The sequence below is a fragment of the Strongylocentrotus purpuratus genome, unplaced genomic scaffold (genome assembly GCF_000002235.5).
Source record: "Strongylocentrotus purpuratus isolate Spur 01 unplaced genomic scaffold, Spur_5.0 spur5_scaffold_19, whole genome shotgun sequence".
NCBI lineage: Eukaryota > Metazoa > Echinodermata > Echinoidea > Camarodonta > Strongylocentrotidae > Strongylocentrotus > Strongylocentrotus purpuratus.
The window spans coordinates 7,240,822-7,259,846 of record NW_022145604.1 but is presented as its reverse complement, the minus strand read 5'-3'; the positions used below and the strand labels follow the sequence as shown (position 1 = coordinate 7,259,846).

General features: G+C 36.7%; 1 protein-coding gene and 1 long non-coding RNA gene across 2 annotated transcripts; both read right to left on the bottom strand.

Moving 5' to 3' along the window:
• Positions 1-999: 999 nt before the first annotated feature.
• On the bottom strand, positions 1,000-15,493 carry LOC115925994 (sulfotransferase 1C2-like). The gene is made up of 8 exons (XM_030990160.1): positions 15,386-15,493; positions 13,458-13,637; positions 5,977-6,104; positions 5,346-5,459; positions 3,829-3,955; positions 3,037-3,131; positions 1,887-2,085; positions 1,000-1,125 (listed from the first exon to the last, which is right to left on the bottom strand). The coding sequence occupies exons 2-8, from the start codon at positions 13,621-13,623 to the stop codon at positions 1,019-1,021; spliced, it is 936 nt and encodes a 311-aa protein (XP_030846020.1). The 5' UTR covers positions 13,624-13,637; positions 15,386-15,493; the 3' UTR covers positions 1,000-1,018.
• LOC115925995 lies at positions 11,164-13,004 on the bottom strand. The gene is made up of 3 exons (XR_004064917.1): positions 12,920-13,004; positions 11,676-11,771; positions 11,164-11,390 (listed from the first exon to the last, which is right to left on the bottom strand). It is a non-coding gene; the product is annotated as an uncharacterized LOC115925995 (long non-coding RNA).
• Positions 15,494-19,025: the final 3,532 nt, after the last annotated feature.

Below are 19,025 nucleotides of genomic sequence, written 5' to 3'. Positions count from 1 at the left end.
ATTTTTTTTTTACACAAATTAAGTTGCAAGCAATAAATCCCCCCCCCCCCCCCCCCGAAACTTTTTTTTTTTTTTAAACGACAAGTAACAATCCCAACTTGATAGCAAAAATTGATGCACATCTGAAATAACAATTATCCCCAATACATATCCTTTGTTATATTCAAAATTACTGCGAAGTTACCTTTTTATTTTTATTTATTAAATCTCTAGTGGTATGATTCTCGGTGGGTGCGAAAGGTCCTGAGTTCAAATCCCGAATCACAGCAAGGTGACATTATATCAAAATACCATATCATAAAATCATAACCACACAACAGTAACAACATTATGAATTCCAGGAAAAAAAATGTCTGTGCAGTTTGCAAACTGACTTAGTTTTTTTTAATCAGAAATCATCATTCTACAGTTCAGTCCTCTGCGCATGCACATAATTTACATTAACATACATGAATATGTATAAGGTTCGTAACATAAACATGAATGTATTTTACACTATTTCGAAAGAAAGGTGATGCTGATGCCGATGATTATATTCCTTTGCATTGAAACATATCAAGAACAAATTTTGTTCAGATTTATCATATCAAAACATAAATCATTTGATGACAGAATTTATGTAAAACAATTAGATAAATTCAACAATTTGATATTTCAGCCCCCCCCCCAAAAAAAAAAAAATATATATATATATATATATATATTACGTTACTATAAATTATTAAATGACGATGCAGCATTAATCTATAGCAAAAAAAAAATAGAATTATCAAGAATCATAATAACTAGAATTGAAGTCCTGTTACAAGAATTATACAACTGTCTACTGCCCTCTTTTGAGAGCTGGAGGTGAATGTGTATCACAATTTTAATGTCATTTAAAAAATTTAAAAATCAATATTCACTCCGGTCGACGATCTATCTATCTATCTATCAGGCTATAGTTCATCCAGACGTTGGACAAAGCCCTCCTCATAACATTTCAATCGACGATGGCAATGGTCAAAGACGGCAACTCCTAAAACTCGAATTCAAGTCCAGAGCCAGCCATTTCCTTATTGTACAGCTCGTCAAATCGCTTGTTCTGTTCGTCAGTGAAATAATTCTTCCAGTCTCCAACCACACCTTGTGAGGAATTGAATGTAGGATGATAAAAGGAAAATAGAAAGAAAGAAAGATAGCAAGAAATGAAAGAATAAATAATGAAAGGGGTAAAAATAAGTATGAATATAACACAAAATATTATATAGAGAGAATGGGTTAGAGATAAATAATGCTAGCTAAAAGTGGAAGGAGGGGATGCAGAAAATCAATTTAAAAATATATTTTTTATTTATAATATCACAGTCTCATTTAGTAATTTTTTTAAAAGGATATAAGCCCGGCATAAGATAAGAGAAAGACCACACGGAACAAGAAAAACATCAAGACAACACAAGCCCAGAGATTGGACACTGAATTTGGATGTCAAAGGTAAGCTATATTAGTGGTTTAAAATCATGATGGTCAAGGTTTTAACCCGCGGTATCAGAAAATACCGACGGACTGTGGCCAAAAAAGAAGAAGAAAAGTGCTCATACCCCCCCCCCCCCCCCCCCAACACTGAACGAAATATCGGCCGGCGCGATGTTCAAATTTTTGGGGGGCAAAAAAAGAAAAGAAAAGTGTTCTCGTCTACGACTCGTTCAATATTGACATAGCTCGAGCAATAGATTCTTGTATCACGCTCAAATCCGTCCAATATTATATAATAATTGATGTGATCTTCTATACCTTTCCTCGTAATAGAAGAGGGTCCAATCTAATTTACTCCAGTGTAGGGGGGGGGGGGTTAATTTCAATTTGTTTTGTATTTTGCCAATACCGTCTATTCATTCATCTGATACCTTTTCTCATGAATGAGGATGTACTTGATTGTCCGAGTCCGGACTCCCGGTTGCCATTCTGCAGCAGAGTGTCGGGATTTGATAAAGGGTTCTTCTTCATTGCCTTAAACGTAGAAGCTTCTGAGATGTTCTCGATGACGTCATCTGAAAGGGGCTTTCCCATGAATTCAGCTATCCGTCGAACGGCTCCTTGTAGGTCCTACAATTCGTATGAGGAATTAAGAATTATCTTATTTAACATTATCAAAATGTTTTCACCATTGAAATTATGATATATTTTGTTAATATGGTCTCAAGTTTACAGACATTGTTATTGTTTCTATTACAAAACTAGTTTTGTATCATTAGAAAAAGAGCTATAAAGTACGAATATTGTTGTTATTGTAATTATTGTCATCGTTATCAGTATCATTATCAGTATCATTACTATTATTAGTCCCAGAAGTAGTGGTATTAGTAGTAGTAGTAGTAGTAGTAGTAGTAGTAGTAGTAGTAATAGTAGTAGTAGTAACAGTAGTAGTAGTAGTGATATTATTGTTATCATTATCACCATCATTATCTTATCGTCATCATCATCATCATCATTAGTAGTATTATCATTATTAGTGTTGTTCTTGTTGTTGAAAATATAAAACATAATGATTCCACGTGAAACTGAATCTAATACGTTTACACAAAGATATCTGTCATCTGTTAGGGGTCATATTCTAAGGGGGCTTTTCGCTGAAGGAGTAACTTGTCCAGCAAGGCAATTAAGGCACATTTGCCACTCTCCACCCAGGTGTTTTATGAGCACCTGATGGGAGCTATTTCTTGAAACGCTGTGCTGATAACGGCTGCCAGAGCTAAAGCGAGTGTTATAATAATCAAACATTTTTGGAAGTGCATAAGGATGTTATATCATAATGCGCTATAGAGGAACGGCTTAATATGATTATTAGTTTTTATCACAGGGGGTATTGTCTTTTGCTATTAGATCCAAACCAATCCGAAAGATATTTGATATAGCGCCTTTTCATTGCGGTAACATAAAAGAATTGGCCGGTTGTAATTGTCATGTTGTAAATGTCCGGACCCATTTATGGTTCAAAGTTGGAATATAATGTACTATTTTATATCATATTTTAGAGGATACAACGATACAACTCACCTTTTTCATATCTTCGTACTTGAGAAAGAGAACGTTTGGATGATTCCTTCTCTTCCACCATGGCAACACGTTTTCAAACCAAGATCCTTGAGGAGCTAAGGTAAAAATAATGCAATCGCAATGACTTTGAAGAAATCATCTCAAAAGTCATTTCAATAATTATTGCCAAAATAATCTTGTTTGATGCATGTGTTTACAGTGTACCCATATTTTAAAGCCATGCTGTACTAGCAGCATAACCGCAAAATCTCCTCTAACGCCACCTCATGTCAGCAATAGCAGTATGGTTCCGGGGCTCGCTGCTTCCGTAGCTGCGCGCTGTTGGTTTTCGCATCGAATCCTTCATCTGCGAAATGGGAATTAAAGGGGGAAGTCCCTCGGATAGCATCTTATACTATAGAGGGGAGTCACCACTTTTGCACGTTAAGAACACACTGCACTAGTCGTATAGGAGTAAGGGGGAAACCCCGGTAAAGTGGTCCACCTGTACACCCCAATCAGTTATATCGAGAGAAGACACACAAGGATTACAGTGATCCAGTTCGCTCTTTACCTCCCACGCACAGGCTACACCAAATCCTTAATAATAATAATAATAATAATAATGTATTATAGAAACAATGTTCAGATTGCGTAATACCTCATTAGTGCGACCACACATTTCAATAAGTAATTGACAAAGCTTTTGAAATAGTCTTCGGCTGATTATTTGTAAGTATCTGCGATCACGTTCAGTTTTAATTTTTCAGAAAATGTCCCTTCTTGGGTATAAAATTCTAAATGACGACTTACCCCTGTTAGCTAGAAACTCTTCAAAGAACATATCCCAAGAATCATAGCTCGGCAGGGGTGGAATGTAATGGCAGAAATGGTAATTGGAAACAGCCGTATCCTTTGGGTTCCGGGCTACGTAAATCACCTGCAAATCAACTCAATATTTTCGTAATGTTACCAAATTGTATTCATATGTAACTGTGAAGTGCCTAGATTATTTTATTTTATGCACCTTTTACGAATAATTTTATCTAAGTAGTCAGAATGCGAATTGCATACATTATAGATCATAATCCAGTAAAGAACCCAGGGAAGTGGGAATCATTCCAGCCCCAAATGTTGAATTTTCCCTGCCCTAATCCAGCCCGTTGCTTGAATGGTTTCGTGGTTAACCTCGTGCGCAGGTTTCGTTGTTTAGAACCAGTAACCTTAGCGACGAGCGAATATGAATTTAACACTCCGGTACTCTATATCTGACACGGCCGGAGATTCTGGACTGTGACAAGGGTCTCGTTGGTGTGACTAAGGCTGCGTTCATGCTTAAATTTTGAAGGCAGAATGAGCGATCTGAAACGCTCATCGTAAACGCTCATCGTGATCGCAGTTCCACGATGTAGTGTTCATGCTTACTTCTCTGGCTCCCCCAGGCAATTCTCAGTGTGTGGCCTTAATTGGTCTTCCAGCTGGATTCGCAAACCTTCACTGTGCATGCTACGTAGACCCACTAGAGGTCAGTGCGTTGACCCCATTTAAACGCGTTTACAAATTGTAAACGCATCTTTTTGTGAGTTTACGATCGGCGATCGTGATCGCCGTTTTTCGGTGATTCTACAAAAGTGAGCTAAGACGCAACCGTGTTTTAAACTAAACGCGTAACAGATGCCTGATTCTGGCCGTCAAAATCAAGCATGAACGCGCCCTAAAGCGGGTTTCACACCGGGCCATACGTAGAACTGCGTAGTGTTGCGTACCGACTACGCCAAACGTACGTTACCCTACGCTGGCCTTCGTAACTATACGCTGAGGGACGCAAAAGGGTACGTGACTTTCGGCATAGACACTAGACGCAGAAAGTACACATTGTTTACGTAAGTCTTTCCAACACTACGCTACTGTACGCCATACCTACGAAATAGTACGCTACCCTACGCCAGTCCGACGAAGCAGTAAAAGCGTACAAAGGCGTCCTAGATTCTACCTGCACACAGTAAGCAACTATACGCAACCGTAAGCAAACCTATGTACCCTTTACCCCAGGCCTACGTAAACGTATGCAAACTTACGCCTGTTATACGCAATCGAACATGTAAGCACGCCAATTGCATATGCCGTAGGTACGCCTTCGCACAGGGTACGTAACCATTGGCCATCGTCCGCAAGCCTACGCATTACCTACGTAGTGACTATGCCGAAGCAATATTGTTTTCATGAATACGCAGCTTACTTTTGGCGTATTCGGTACGCCACACTACGCAAGTCTACGCATATCCGGTGTGAAAGGGGCTTAAGGTATTAAAATGTAGCCACAAATTTACCTTAGCTTTCGGATCATCGGTGCTGATATCCTCGGGTAGGAAAGGCGAATGGCAGTGAGATTTGAGTATCCTTGGTGACGCCATCTTTTCAGCCCTGTCGATTACTGGCGGTGACTAAAATGACGTCACAATATAAGAATAGTCATTATCAATTCAATCAATATGATAACAGTCAACATGAATATAGTCAGTACGGAAATAGTCAAATCTTACAATTGTGAATTAACATGCTAAAATAAGGGGCCTTGAACCACCTGAATGGACTTACACCCACTTTACAAGGTGATTGCACGTACTCTCATTTTTTGTATTTATATGCGGATTGAAAAACATTAAACATTATGTGGATTGTTTTTTAACATGCTCTCATAATTTAGAAAGGTAGGCTATCCTCGTTTAAACCTCGTAGTAGACTACGCGACAGTTTTTAAATATTTTTTTCATGAGGACGTAATGTAATACGCTTTCGCTTCTTATATTATAACAAAGAGCAAAGTTTATAGGTCAGATTGGCATTTATATATCTGTCGGTAATTGGTGGCTAGTTTTGTCGGTAATTGGCGGCCTCTTCACCCCCCCCCCCCCCCTCCCCACTGAAAAAAGTCTAGCGACGCCCCCTGATTGTACCTACCGATGGGTTTCGGTTGTCTTCCACGATCTCAAGGAATGGAACCGCCTTCATGACATGGGTGCCTTCCAGTTTGCTGAAATCACCGTCATGTTGAATTAACAGACACAGCTGCTCCACCCACGTTGTGCCTTGTACGTGAAAATAGAAATTGTCTTATTCAGGGGTGATAGTGAGCACTAAATTTTTTTTTTCCCTCAACCACGCCCCCTTGAGTAAAAAATAGAAGAGGATTCGGGGGGGGGGGGAGACATGTAACACCATTCCCCCCAACAACAAAAAATTGGGAACAAAATAGGGGAAATAGGGGAGAATAGAGAAAAAAGGGAAAATTCGGCGGAAAAAATCGGGAAGAAAAAAACGGGAAAAAATCAAGGATTTTTAAATTTTTTAAATCGGTTAATTCTCAGGCCTGCTTATTAATCGGCAAATCGTCGAGCTCTGGCCCTAGCTATGGCTCGAACTGATAGGGTTTCATTATTATGTATGAAAATTGCAGTGAAATTTACTTCTTCAAACACTTCCTAAAGTCCTGATCACTGTCCGATTGATTATTGAAATCACTTGCAACTGCATCGCTCTCATTGTCTTCTCTAGTCATTTCACCTTTTCTTTCACAATGAAATTCTTACATAACCAAGGAAAGAATTATCCTGAGCGGGCGTACCTGCTATGTTTTCTCCTGCAGTGACGTCATATCCTATTGCGTAATACAGCTCCGAAACTGGGCTTTTTCTGAGCGGTCCGAGTTGTATTTTTAAAGCTAGATTCCAGAATATTGATGGTTTCTAGGAAAAATCATTCATATTCGGAATGTCCGTCAAAAACTCGTCTACACGTCTTTTTTTCAACGGTAAGCCCGTTTTGATTGGAGGGGTCCTTTAAGTTGGACTTGACCTAAGGTAGGCCGTTTATGCCATGGCTGGCTGCTCTCACCAATCCTGGCATTAAACTCGCAAGTGTGTGCAAACTGTTACTTTGAATCTACAGGATTTACGTTTTTTGATAGTTCATTTGAGAAAAAATATTTAATCAAGTTCTATTTATAAGACTTGGGCTCAAACAATGGTAAGTAGTTTATACCCCCTATACAAACTATTAAACCAGATGTAAAATTAGATGAAAAATACCAAAGAAATTATGATTTAGATTTTAAACATTTCTTTTTTCTTCATTGATAGACTATAAACAAATTTCAAATCTGTAGATTTGTGACCAAGATGTGCATGTCTCTTTGAGAGACCAATGCCAGGAATGGCAAGTACAACCAGAGGCATGAATGGCCTGCCATAATTCAAGTCCAATTAGAGTCGATCTTACCCGGCCCCTCCACTCAGTGTTATTTAGGGTATACGCATATGCATGTTTCCTCCTTTTGAAAACACCCCCTAAGTCCGGTGTGTAAATTTTTTGTGTGTGTATGTACGAGCCGGACGTTGGTGCGTGAAAAGTACCCCTGTACCGGACATTTTGATAACACGCATGGTATCCCTCCGTTCACGGAGTGAGGGAGGGGGGCCGGGCGATCTTAGGCTTTGTGAAGAGACTAGATGGGATATTTTCAATTGAGTTCTAAAGTCTCTGTTTTCTGTTGCCCACAATACTTACCTTTTTCCATAAACACACTTCTTTTTTGCTTTTTGACCTTCCACTTTTTCATTATAAGTATCGTGCATTATTTGTCACTGATGGGAGTGAGATATTTAGTAATACTGCTGGTTACAACAGCCTTTGATTATGCTTCATTTAATGTATTAATGTAGCTAATTTTAAGAACCTTTGAAAATTTGAGAGACTTAATATTACTGTTTGTATTATTGTATTTTACTTGCACTGTAAAAAAAAACATGCACAATTAAGTCTGTGACTGCCTGTGTTGTTTTAATGGGCCTCTACTGATTGTCCGATTAAACGATTCATATTTAAGAACCAAGTTTCAATAACCTAGTTACATTTTTGCATGATTTCTAGACAAAATGATATTCACATTAAAGATAAAGACCAGTTATGGTCATGCGATTGCATTGTGAAAGAAACGTTGTGGAATCGACCAGAAAAGGTTGATCATCTAGCAAACAAGTTGACGTTGTTGTGTGTACTGCAAGGTTCTGAAATCCTCAAAATGATAATAAATTTGGCCCAGTCTTCGTAAAGTTACAAGCACTGCACACAGAAAGATGTATATGGGACTATGCACACATCCGCGACACTTGCGTTTATCTCTCACAGGCCAATAGATAAACTAATTCGTCCCTGTTTTCACGAAGTGACGGTAGAGCGCGCAACTCAAAAAAAGTTAGTTTTGAATAAATCGCTTTCAAAGTTTCAAACCATAATCTCAACCTCTTTAATGTATCAAAGGCAAATAAATTTTATATCCTGGGATAGAAAATATCTCAATGTTTAGTTCTATGTTTAAATATTTCCATAATTTCTTATATTTTTGGGGGAAATGAGCTGTAAACATTACCGTCACTTCGTGAAAACACGAAATTCAAGGACGCGCTGTGATTTTGTTTTCACGAAGTGACGGTACGTAGCCGCGCGCGTAAAACATATGTGGTTTTTCTCTCGTGGATGGAATTCCCGAAATGGACACTAAATACGGCAAAACGTTTTGTTTAATTGATGTACAGATAAAATAATTCAAACTGTGAGAAAGAGTACATTTTCCTCTTTCTGTAGCTGCTTTTTCATTTCTCTGTGTGAACTGTTAACACAACCGTCATTTCGTGAAAACACAAATTGCATAGAACGCTTTGATTTTGTTTTCACGAAGTGACGGTACGTAGCCGCGCGCGTAAAACGTATGGGACTTTTCCCTTGTGGATGGAATTCTCGAAATGGACACTAAAAACGGCATTATGATTTGTTTAATTGATGTACAGATAAAATAATGCGAACTGAGAGATAGAGTACATTTTCCTCGTTTGGTAGCTATTTTTTTTATTGATAAGAATAAACTGAATGTCTCTGTACGAACTTTTAACTTAACCGTCATTTCGTGAAAACACAAATCACATAGAACGCTTGTATTTTGTTTTCACGAAGTGACGGCTCGTAGCCGAGCGCGTATAAAACATATGGGATTTTTATTGTGTGAAGCAATTTCATGAGATTGACACTGAAATACGGCAAAATTACTTGCTTAATATATGTATAGATAAAATAAGAGCACCTTTTCTTCTTTGTATAATTATGTTAGATGTATGATGTCAGTTTTGGTTCACAAAGCTACAGCTCACAATAAATTAACTATCAATAGCACAGATGGATATTGGCACAAAGTGCTTTTAAAATGATTAATAAGCTATTCTCTTTAATCTTAAGGTAAAAATGGATATGTATTTAATATTCTTTGAGGTTTAATTATCAGGTACATTGTATGTATAGGGACTAAAGATTGCACTAAAGTTACTATATACTTTCCACTTAAGAACACGTTCAAGTAGTCTCCCCCTCTCTCTCTCTCTCTCTCTCTTTACCCCCTCCATCTCCCCTTTAATATCACACAAATTCTGCCATTTCTTGTTGAAATTCATGCGAGTGATATCAGGGCTTTTGCTACTCTATTACTATAAGGAATTTCTAAAATTTTAGAGAGGGGCCTAGCTAAATATAATTTTTCAGATAGGAAATAAAGCAAATATGTTAAGAAATATTTTTGAATGAAGGAAAAAGATTCAGTATTGATCATTGACCATAATCTGTAGCTAACTACTCAACTCTGCAATATAAACACAGAAAATGAATTTCGACTGAGCAGTTTTAATTCAAACATTTGGAACCAGAACAGCAAGTGGAAAATGGAGCATAAATTCAAAAATATTAAATAATTCATACCAAACATATCATCATCAATTATCATCAATACTGTATTGCATTTTGAAATGTACATTTAGGGTTTTGTGGAAAAGACTCATCAGTTATACATCCATGGAATACGAAGGTTATTTCATTCATTATACAGTACTTGTAAATATGCTAAAATGTCTTTATCTAATTCTTTATATACGACTTGGTTATCATGTTTATTCAGCAATCGTAGCGAGTAAATGCCACATGTGACATACAAAATGCTCGACATACATGTACTACATGTATCATGAAGTTTTTCAATGGGAAAAATGACTAATATAATCATCATCGTTACTTTTTTGTTCATCACTGTTTTTCATAAATATATCTTGTGAGTAGAGTATCAGAACCAAGTCAGTTTTAATACACAATCTCTTTCTAGGGTATTTCCATAAAATTTAGTACACAGTCTCAAACGCTACAAAGTTTACCAATGCTTAAAGGTTGTCTTCACCCAGGTAAACACGTAATCTCTGACTAAACTATTATCAGCTAAACAATGCATGATAAACATGGAAATATCAATTTGACTAAATAATTTCATTTCTCATCAAACAGATACAATTCAAAACAGCAACATTATATTGTATGATCATTATAGGATAGTTTGAAGTACCAAATACAATTATGATGAGAATGACTATAGAAGTAACAAATTAAAACATTAAATGTGAACTAGTAACATTGTGTTTTGAGAGAAAACCCAATTGTGGAAATGTAACTTATATTCATGTTCTAATGAAGGCATCAACCCCTGTGAATACAAACATTTAAAGAAAATGGATAAACAAATTCTTCAATACAAAGATACGATATGAGGATTCATGGAACTGGAATCGAAAACTCTAATATGCATTACTGATTGAGGTAGGTATACCTGATAAATAGCAGTTCTGAGCTATACATTTGAATATTAAAGATTTATGTTTGCAGGAGTTCATCACAATACTGTAACAGAAAACTGACACCTGTACGACCATTCAGTTCATTGTTTCAGAACTCATGGAAAATGTTACCAGTTTGCTTTAAATCAATTCATTGATTTTATAATCAATTCATTTCATTGTGATTACTAGTACACACAATTACAATTATGAGTGGAGTTTGCTTTATTTATGATATTCAAAATGTTTAAAATCAAACAGTATAAAAGAGAGATTGAGGTATTGAAACATTGAAGCTTTGCCAAAACGATCAATGTAATTGATTCTAGTTTCTCAAGCATGCCCTTCAACACAAGTTCTTCAAGTTTCTTCACACATAATGTCATCCAAGCGATAGTGGTTGAAGCAGAGAAGATCCTTGATCTAGACTGCTTGAAAGTAAAATCATCAGAATCGCAATCGGAGCCATCAGGAGACTTTAAGGGTCACCATGCCAAGTCACACATGCAGCTCTGACTGTGTTCGGTGAATTGCTTCAACAGTGTTCGGTGAATTGCTTCAACGGTTCCATACCGCTCCCACTCTTAGGTCACTATGCCGAGTCACATCTGCAGCTCTGTGTTCAGTGAATTATCGAGGACCCATCTTAACAGCATGTCGGTCCCTGTATCCAATCTAATTCTGTAGAATGAAAGAAATAATTACAAGTTATTTTCTTTCATTTTTTTGGTAGCAGAGGTAAAGAAATGAATCCAATATTATCTTTTGTACATCAAATTAATTAATAGGCATAACTGACCCCAAACAGAAGTTTTCAATTGCCCCTATTACCCCAAAATAGAATTTTCCAATTGCCCCTACCAAACAACAACCACCCCTATGCACATAAGCAGTGAGTGTGCTTTAGTACTTTGCTGATAAAGTGTGATTTTCTTGAACAGATCATGAAAATATTCTCACCTGGATTTGTGTCTGGCCTGTGGCATTCTTGAAAAGTAGATGTACTTTCCCAGTCTTCCTTCATATAAGTGCAAATTGTATCTACTGCATCTGAAACTAAGTGAAAGCAAAAACATCATCATAATTTCATTACCACTGAAGTGTAGGTAGTGAGACATGTACATCATCTGGTATGGTGCTTGCTTGGAAAATTCTTTAAAACACGAAGTGGAGTAGGGCAACATTTGCTGGTATCAAGAACAATTGTTTAAAATACTTTTTGTATAGGGTGAGGGACCAAGGGTACTAAAGTAAAGTGCTGCCTTTGAATATAACAGACACAGAGTACAGATAATGAGAGAAACTAAGCTAAACATGTGGACATTGTTCCCCAAAAGGTAGACTTCTCATGATTACTTCAGTCTAAAAAAAAAGTATTCCTTTTTCGGTTGGTGCCATTTATTCATTTTCAGGGCAGGACCATATCTAATTTTCAATTTTTAATTAAATGTTCATCCATGTCCTTCTTTGCTTGAAAGGCAAATCATTGAATTTCCTAACAGTTAACCAGGAGGGGCTACATCCCAGGTCATCTCAGCTCAGCATGATGATCATTTTCATAACTCCCTTTGCCCTTGGCCATGTTGATGTTGGCCTTGGGCTTGGAGCCCTGAAATTTCTTAAACCCCAGGCACGCGCGCCTTACAAGAAAGGTCCGTCTTGTCTAGATCCTGATCTACTCACCTCTAGATTCTAGATTGATGAGTAGTGGCTGACATAAACTGATAATTATAAAATGATGATCTAGAGTAACTAGAGTTCTAGACTCTAAATCAAATTTATAATTAGCTAAATAGTAAATTACTGAAAAAATAAAAGTAAAACTCTAGTCTCTCGAGTCTACTCTCTAACTTTCTGTAAAACTTTGTTCAAATTTATAACCTAATTGGCTAAGCAGATATAAAAAGAACCTTATAGCATTAATATTTGGTGTGGAGCAAAATAAGAAAGACTCTCCACTTAAGTCATTTAGTCTAGATGCATATTTGTTAAGTCTAAGTTGATCTTTTTAGTTTTGGATCACATGATACTTCACTCCTTTATTCACTTACATGAAAATAAGTATATGGGGCGAAATGTGGAACGGGGGTGTATTTTTCACACATTTCTGTACTCATGGACATATTTATGGCTTACAAAGAATCAGAATGAATCAAAAGAGCGTACCACATTAATTTACCTGAAAAAAATGTTTAAAAACTCACCTTTTCATGGTCTGTGACTGTTCCAAACTGCGAAATTTTCACTACCGTCACTTCGTGAAAATATTAAAAGCATGAAAAAATGAAAAGAGCAAACGATGTTTTCACGAATTGACGGCTGTTAAGCGCGTACTTGGCCGTCACTTCGTGAAAACATTAAATCCTTTTGCTATGCATTTTCTTGTTTACGTCATCGTCATAGTGACATAATTAGACATTATTATGATCTGAAATTTTGTGAGGTTCAAGATGTTAGTGAATGATGTCCAAAAATGCAAAAAAATCAAAAGTGAAAATATATGCGATTTTCCTCACTACCGTCACTTCGTGAAAACAGGGACGAATTTACCAAATATATCAATTAGTAGGCGGTTTCCCGGCAAATTTTTTATAATCATGTATTAGTCAAAACATATTCTTTCACATGATTGGTAATAAGAGCTTCCATTTCATTTTTTGAAATTGGGGCGTTTCCAATACTGGTCTTTTTTTACCTTTAAAATGTTCAATTCTTAGGATCGCAATAAATCTGTATACCTACCTGACTTCGGAAAGGTCACGATAAACAGGTCATCGGGTCGACATTCGAATTTCCTGACGCGCTTCAGCGCCGACAACGGCATGAAGACAGGCATAATGACGCCTTCGTACTCGTAGCATGTCTGGACCACGCAATCGGGGACCTTTGATGAAAAACCTGAACTCATGTTGCTGCCTGTATCTGTATAAATACATAAAGAATCGAGAAGAAGGAAAACTTTTACAAAAATTACCTATCGAATCAAGTGGGTGGATGGATTTTCCAGTCAAGGTTATTCATAATCATGAAAATGAATTACATGGCTTTCTTATCTAGCAAACGCTGATGCTCATGGGGTTTCGACATCATTACACCGGTTATAGCGCGCGCTCAAGCATATTAGGAACCTATTTACCTATTTGGATGGAGAATAAAGACTAGGTCCACTCCAACAATAATTTGCTTTAAATAGATGCAGACAAATCAGACAAACCAATCAAAACAAGTTTGAGTGAAATCGAATAATTAATAAGGAAGTTATAACAAAATATATATATGAACAATTATGAAACTTAGCTAATCACTACACAAATTGCCAATTTGGGTATCCGTTTGTGACGTCATTGCCTCACTATTTTTTTAACTGCTTTATATATTTTTATCCCATTAATTGCCCTTTTTATCCCCCAAAACTTGTCATAATGCGTGCATGACATTTCACAAAATATTTTATGAACTTTTAAGTATTTTTCACGCGATAGTGTTATTTTGTATTGATTAACATTAATTCGATTTGTATTGTAAATTTCACAGTGTTAAATTGACAAATTCACACTGATTGTAAACTTCTCCAACACCCTAATGTGGGTGACATGAGAATAAAATTGTCATTGTCATTGCGCATTACTTTTGATTGAGCGTGTGATGTCACAATGCATATCTACCTGTACGGTACATGCGCACTGGCCTTTCAATTATATAGATAATAGTAATCTCGATAATTCGTAGCCTGTCTTTCACCTACGTAAGTGAATTATCTAGATAATAGACCAGTTCACGGTTAGCACATTACTGCAATGACCCCGAGCATCCACAGATCTTAAAAACATGAAGAGATCCCACTTTGGACATTTTTTAAATAATCACTCCTACAGCGATGGAGGTGCTACATAAATAGCCTTTAATTGTTTCCCCTTTCAAAACAAAATTCCATCTGTGTAACATTGAGTGCATAAATGATTAATGATTACATAACATTTATGAGCACGTATTCAGTACTTCGTATCCGTGTATTTCTCAATTTGTTCTGCAATTACCGTTATCTGCTCATGCTCAGACTGCAACCGTAAACTGGCGTATTCAAGAAAGATCGGGAAAATTGCTGGTATCTCTTTGGTCTGACACCGCCCTGTGTTATTTTACACAGAAAACTGAATGTAGTACGTTTTACGGCATACAAAAAAAACGCCGCGGGTTTTCCCGCATCATATGTGAACGGTCGAGCCTTTAATAGACCAGTTCGAGGTTAGCACATGTCCCAAATGACCCCGTATATCCACAGATCTTCAAAACATGAAGAGGTCCCACTTTGTTCATTTTGAAATTATCACTCCTACAGCGATGGGGTGCTACATAAATAACCTTTGTTTCCCCTTTTCAAAGAACACTTCCACCAGTGTATAATGGAGAGCAGTGATCGTGCATAAATGAATAATTATTACATAACTTTCATGAGCACTCATCCAGTATTTTGTCTCCGTGTATTTCACAATTTGGTTTGCAATGGCCTTTACCTGCTCATGCTAAGACTGCAACTGTGCACTGGCTTTTTTGGTAAAATTTACCCAATATAGGGCAATGCTTAACCCAACAAACATAATATGTCCCCTTTGTAGCTTATATCGGGTACATATTCTTACCTCACTTATCTACAGTGTAGAAAAACTTACCCTTTCTCGGCCGCCTTCTTATATATGTTTTTAAAATCTTGGTAATAATAGAGTGCCTCCGTCATTAGAGTACGAATCAACCAAACCGTTTACAATGGTACACACAACTTACACATATAGAAGCATTTTAGGGGATAAGATAAAAGGCCGTTTATAAAAACATTTGTCAACAACCTTTTCGGCAGGACGTTCAGCAAACAATGTCTGATAGAGCTTGATATGTACATATCATGCACTTTGACAGTGATAAACATTATAGGCCCGAATTCACAAAGGAGGTTTGTCGACAAACCTTGATTTTCGTACGTCATATGACGCGTTTTACGCGTTTTTCACAAACCTGGTTTGTAAAGAACAAAAGGAGGTTTGGCGAAACAAAAGGAGGTTTGAGCTCAAACCTTGCTTTGTGAATTCGGGCCTATAATGTTAATGTAACTTCAAATGCACAAACTTTTCCATTGAAGGGACTTTGTAACATTGTTAAGCGGTGCTAAGGTAGTGACTTCAATACTCGATGTACAATTAAAGATAATCGGAAAATTTGAGTGAAAAAGGACCATTATTAATGATACAAATTGGGAAAAACTGATCTGATGGATTCCTTAATTCCCCCCAACTATATTATTACAACTGAATTACATTTTAGGTGAATGTAAATTGCCACAAAGCAATAAATTGGCTCTACATACCATTCCAAAATTGTTTTATTGCCTGTTTCATATCTTTTTCTCATTGAAAAACGGTTGGGAAAATTTACTGTTGATCACTGTAAGAGGGTGTTGACCAGTGTCGCCTTCTTGGAAAACCATTAATATCTTTGTGGTTTGAGAATTTTATTCAGGATTTTTTGCATGTTAGAGGGTTGGTACATTAAAAGGAAGATAATAAGTAACATTTCATACCAAATTTACACAAATTTTTAATCAACCTTCATCAATGTTACCAAGTCACTTTACGATATTCATCAATGCACTAATTAGAACAAATGAAGGTGAAAAATACTCGTTATAAAACTTGACATTACCTGTACTTTGAATGCTGAACAAATTCAAATTCAAATTCAAATTCAAATTCAAACTCAAATTCAAATTCAAATTTAATCTTTATTTATTTCAATCCAAACAGATAGGATCATGATAATGAGTAAACAATTAGTTCCTCCTCATCTCGTGGCCGATGTCACCACAAATCTCATCCTCCTTGGAGTCAACGATGACCCACCCATAACTGCCCAGGCCCTGGATTACCATGCTGCATCCATAACATTCATCTTAGATATGCACTCGAAACATTCTGTTGTGAACAAAGCAGCTCCTGCATAAGTTGTCATCTGCACATCTTGTGATCTTTGATATTATGTACCCAGTTATGTATTGTCTGTCTATTATCTATTTACTCAATCTGCGAAAGGATACACTCCGCAGTTCTCCAAACCTGGAGGAAACCAAGAAGAAGAAGACGAAGAAGATAGCATGGGTAATTGAGCCCACTTGTGACAAAACTAATGTTTTTACACAAAATAAGTTGCAAGCAATTAATCCTGCCCGAACCTTTTTTTTTTTAAAGATAAACTTGAGTTCTGGTAAAAAAAAGAAAATGAATTCTCACAGAATCTAACGAAAAATACACTGAATGTTCAAGATTACAAATAAATGTCATGTGCCAAACAATTTTGGAAGAAAATGTATACTGGCTGAGTAATGAGCATAGAAAGATAAGGAAATCAGGGTAGTACTAGCCCCGACACCATGTGTGTTGTCCCATATACATCTATCTGTGTAAGTGACTGTTACTTTACCAAGACTCTGCCAAATTTGTGATGATTTTGATGACTCCAGAACCTTGCATTACACACCATTACTTACATGCTATATGATCAACTTTTCTGATCCAATTCACACCTTTTCTTTAACAATGCAATCGCATTACCAGTACTCAAGTTTATCTTTAATCTCCACCATGAAAAACCATCCCTACTCAAAGAAAAGATTGATGCACATCTGAAATAACAACTATCCCTAATACATATAATTAGTTATATGCACAATTACTGTAAAGTAAATTTTCGGGAGCAAAAAAAAATAAGTGCTCACTCCCCCCCCCCCCCCCCCCAAAAAAAAAAATTAATTAATTAATTAATTAATTAATTAATATTTCCTAGAGTGCTTAAAGTGCCCTTTAACTTTTCTGCTCTTAAAACAAGTTCTAAACTCGATAATTAAATGGGACGTAATAGTTGATTGTATTAAAATGTTAAGCATGCAAGAAATCCTATATAATTATTCTGGCAATATAGTGGAAGAATAATAACATATAACTATCACTGTTAAGGTTCCTCGTTATTTAAATCTGTATTGTTAAACGATTCCTTTAGTGCATTTTAGAAATTGCATTTTGTAAACCCCCGTGTAAACCTTAAAGAAAAAAGAAAACATATCGTAAGAATTTGTGAGGAATCATATTTTGCCTCCCGATGTTATTGGTATAAAAGATTTATTTGGTAAATTATCATACTCACGTTTGTCATGGAATTTTTTCTACACTGCTTTTAAATATTATTGTAACATGACACTTCTTTGCTTTTAAATTGCGTATTTCTGATCATATTTTTTTTGTGTGTTATCAGGATACTACCATTCTTTCTTAGAATCGTGTACCTGATCAGATCGACATGATAGTTTGACCTGCTTTTTGTTTGTTTGTTTGTCTAGTTTTGCTTGTATTTATTTTTTTGTCATTATTCTTTTTTATTTTCTATTTTTACCTTCATTGTGGTCGCTCTCTCTTTCTCTCTCGCTATTTATGTATATATTTCCTTATTTGTCTATATTTCGCTTTCTTGTTCTCATTTTTCTATCCGTCGCCCTACTCCGCCATTTCTATGTCTCTCTGTCTCTCTCCCATCTCTCTCTCTCTCTCTCTCTCTTCTTCTTATCTTCATTTCGCTTTCTCTTTCTCCTTCCCCTATAGCCCTACTCCCCAATCCCACTCTCTCACACAAACATACACTCCCCGCGCCCACACACACGCACCTCATGAGCCACATTAAGAAGAAACACATTAACAATTCTATGTGATGTTCAGGAGTTTATTTCATTGAACTATTTCTATTTTCTTTCACTGCGCAATGATAAAAAGACATACACACATAGACACGAAGTTAAGCAACCACCTGCAGGGGGTCTTGGAGTGGAAGTCGAAACATGGGTCGGGGCAACAGTGTGGCATCCGGGCCTGTTGTCATTTCATCTAGATACCATCGCCCGTGCCAGCACCTGTTTGAATTTTAAAGAAGAAATGAGGAAATTAACGGTTCCCAAATCTTGTAGCAAGACCGTAGTTCTTTAAAGCCACATTGTACTAGAAACACGTACTACCGCAGAATCTTTTAGCGCCATCTCAGGTCGACTGTAGCAGTATGGTCCCGAAACTCGCTGCTTCCATATTTATAACTACCTTTAAATTGGAATAGATTGAGTCAAACTTAATGCAAACACCCAGGGCATTAACCAGGATTTACAATCGCCATTATTGTTTAATCTCGGAAACTGCGGAAAAGAGATTTTCATATTGAAAGGTTTGCTCGGAATTGTCTCATAAAAGAAATTGACCATAAACTAACTCCCAAACAGTGATGTTG

Excerpts from the sequence above, each read along its gene's own strand:
- LOC115925994 (XM_030990160.1), bottom strand. The coding sequence starts at position 13,623 with ATGAGTTCAGGTTTTTCATCAAAGGTCCCCGATTGCGTGGTCCAGACA. Across the intron at positions 6,105-13,457 it reads CGTGACCTTTCCGAAGTCAG|GCACAACGTGGGTGGAGCAG; the intron begins GTAGGTATACAG and ends TTCACGTACAAG. Across the intron at positions 2,086-3,036 it reads AGTACGAAGATATGAAAAAG|GACCTACAAGGAGCCGTTCG; the intron begins GTGAGTTGTATC and ends TACGAATTGTAG.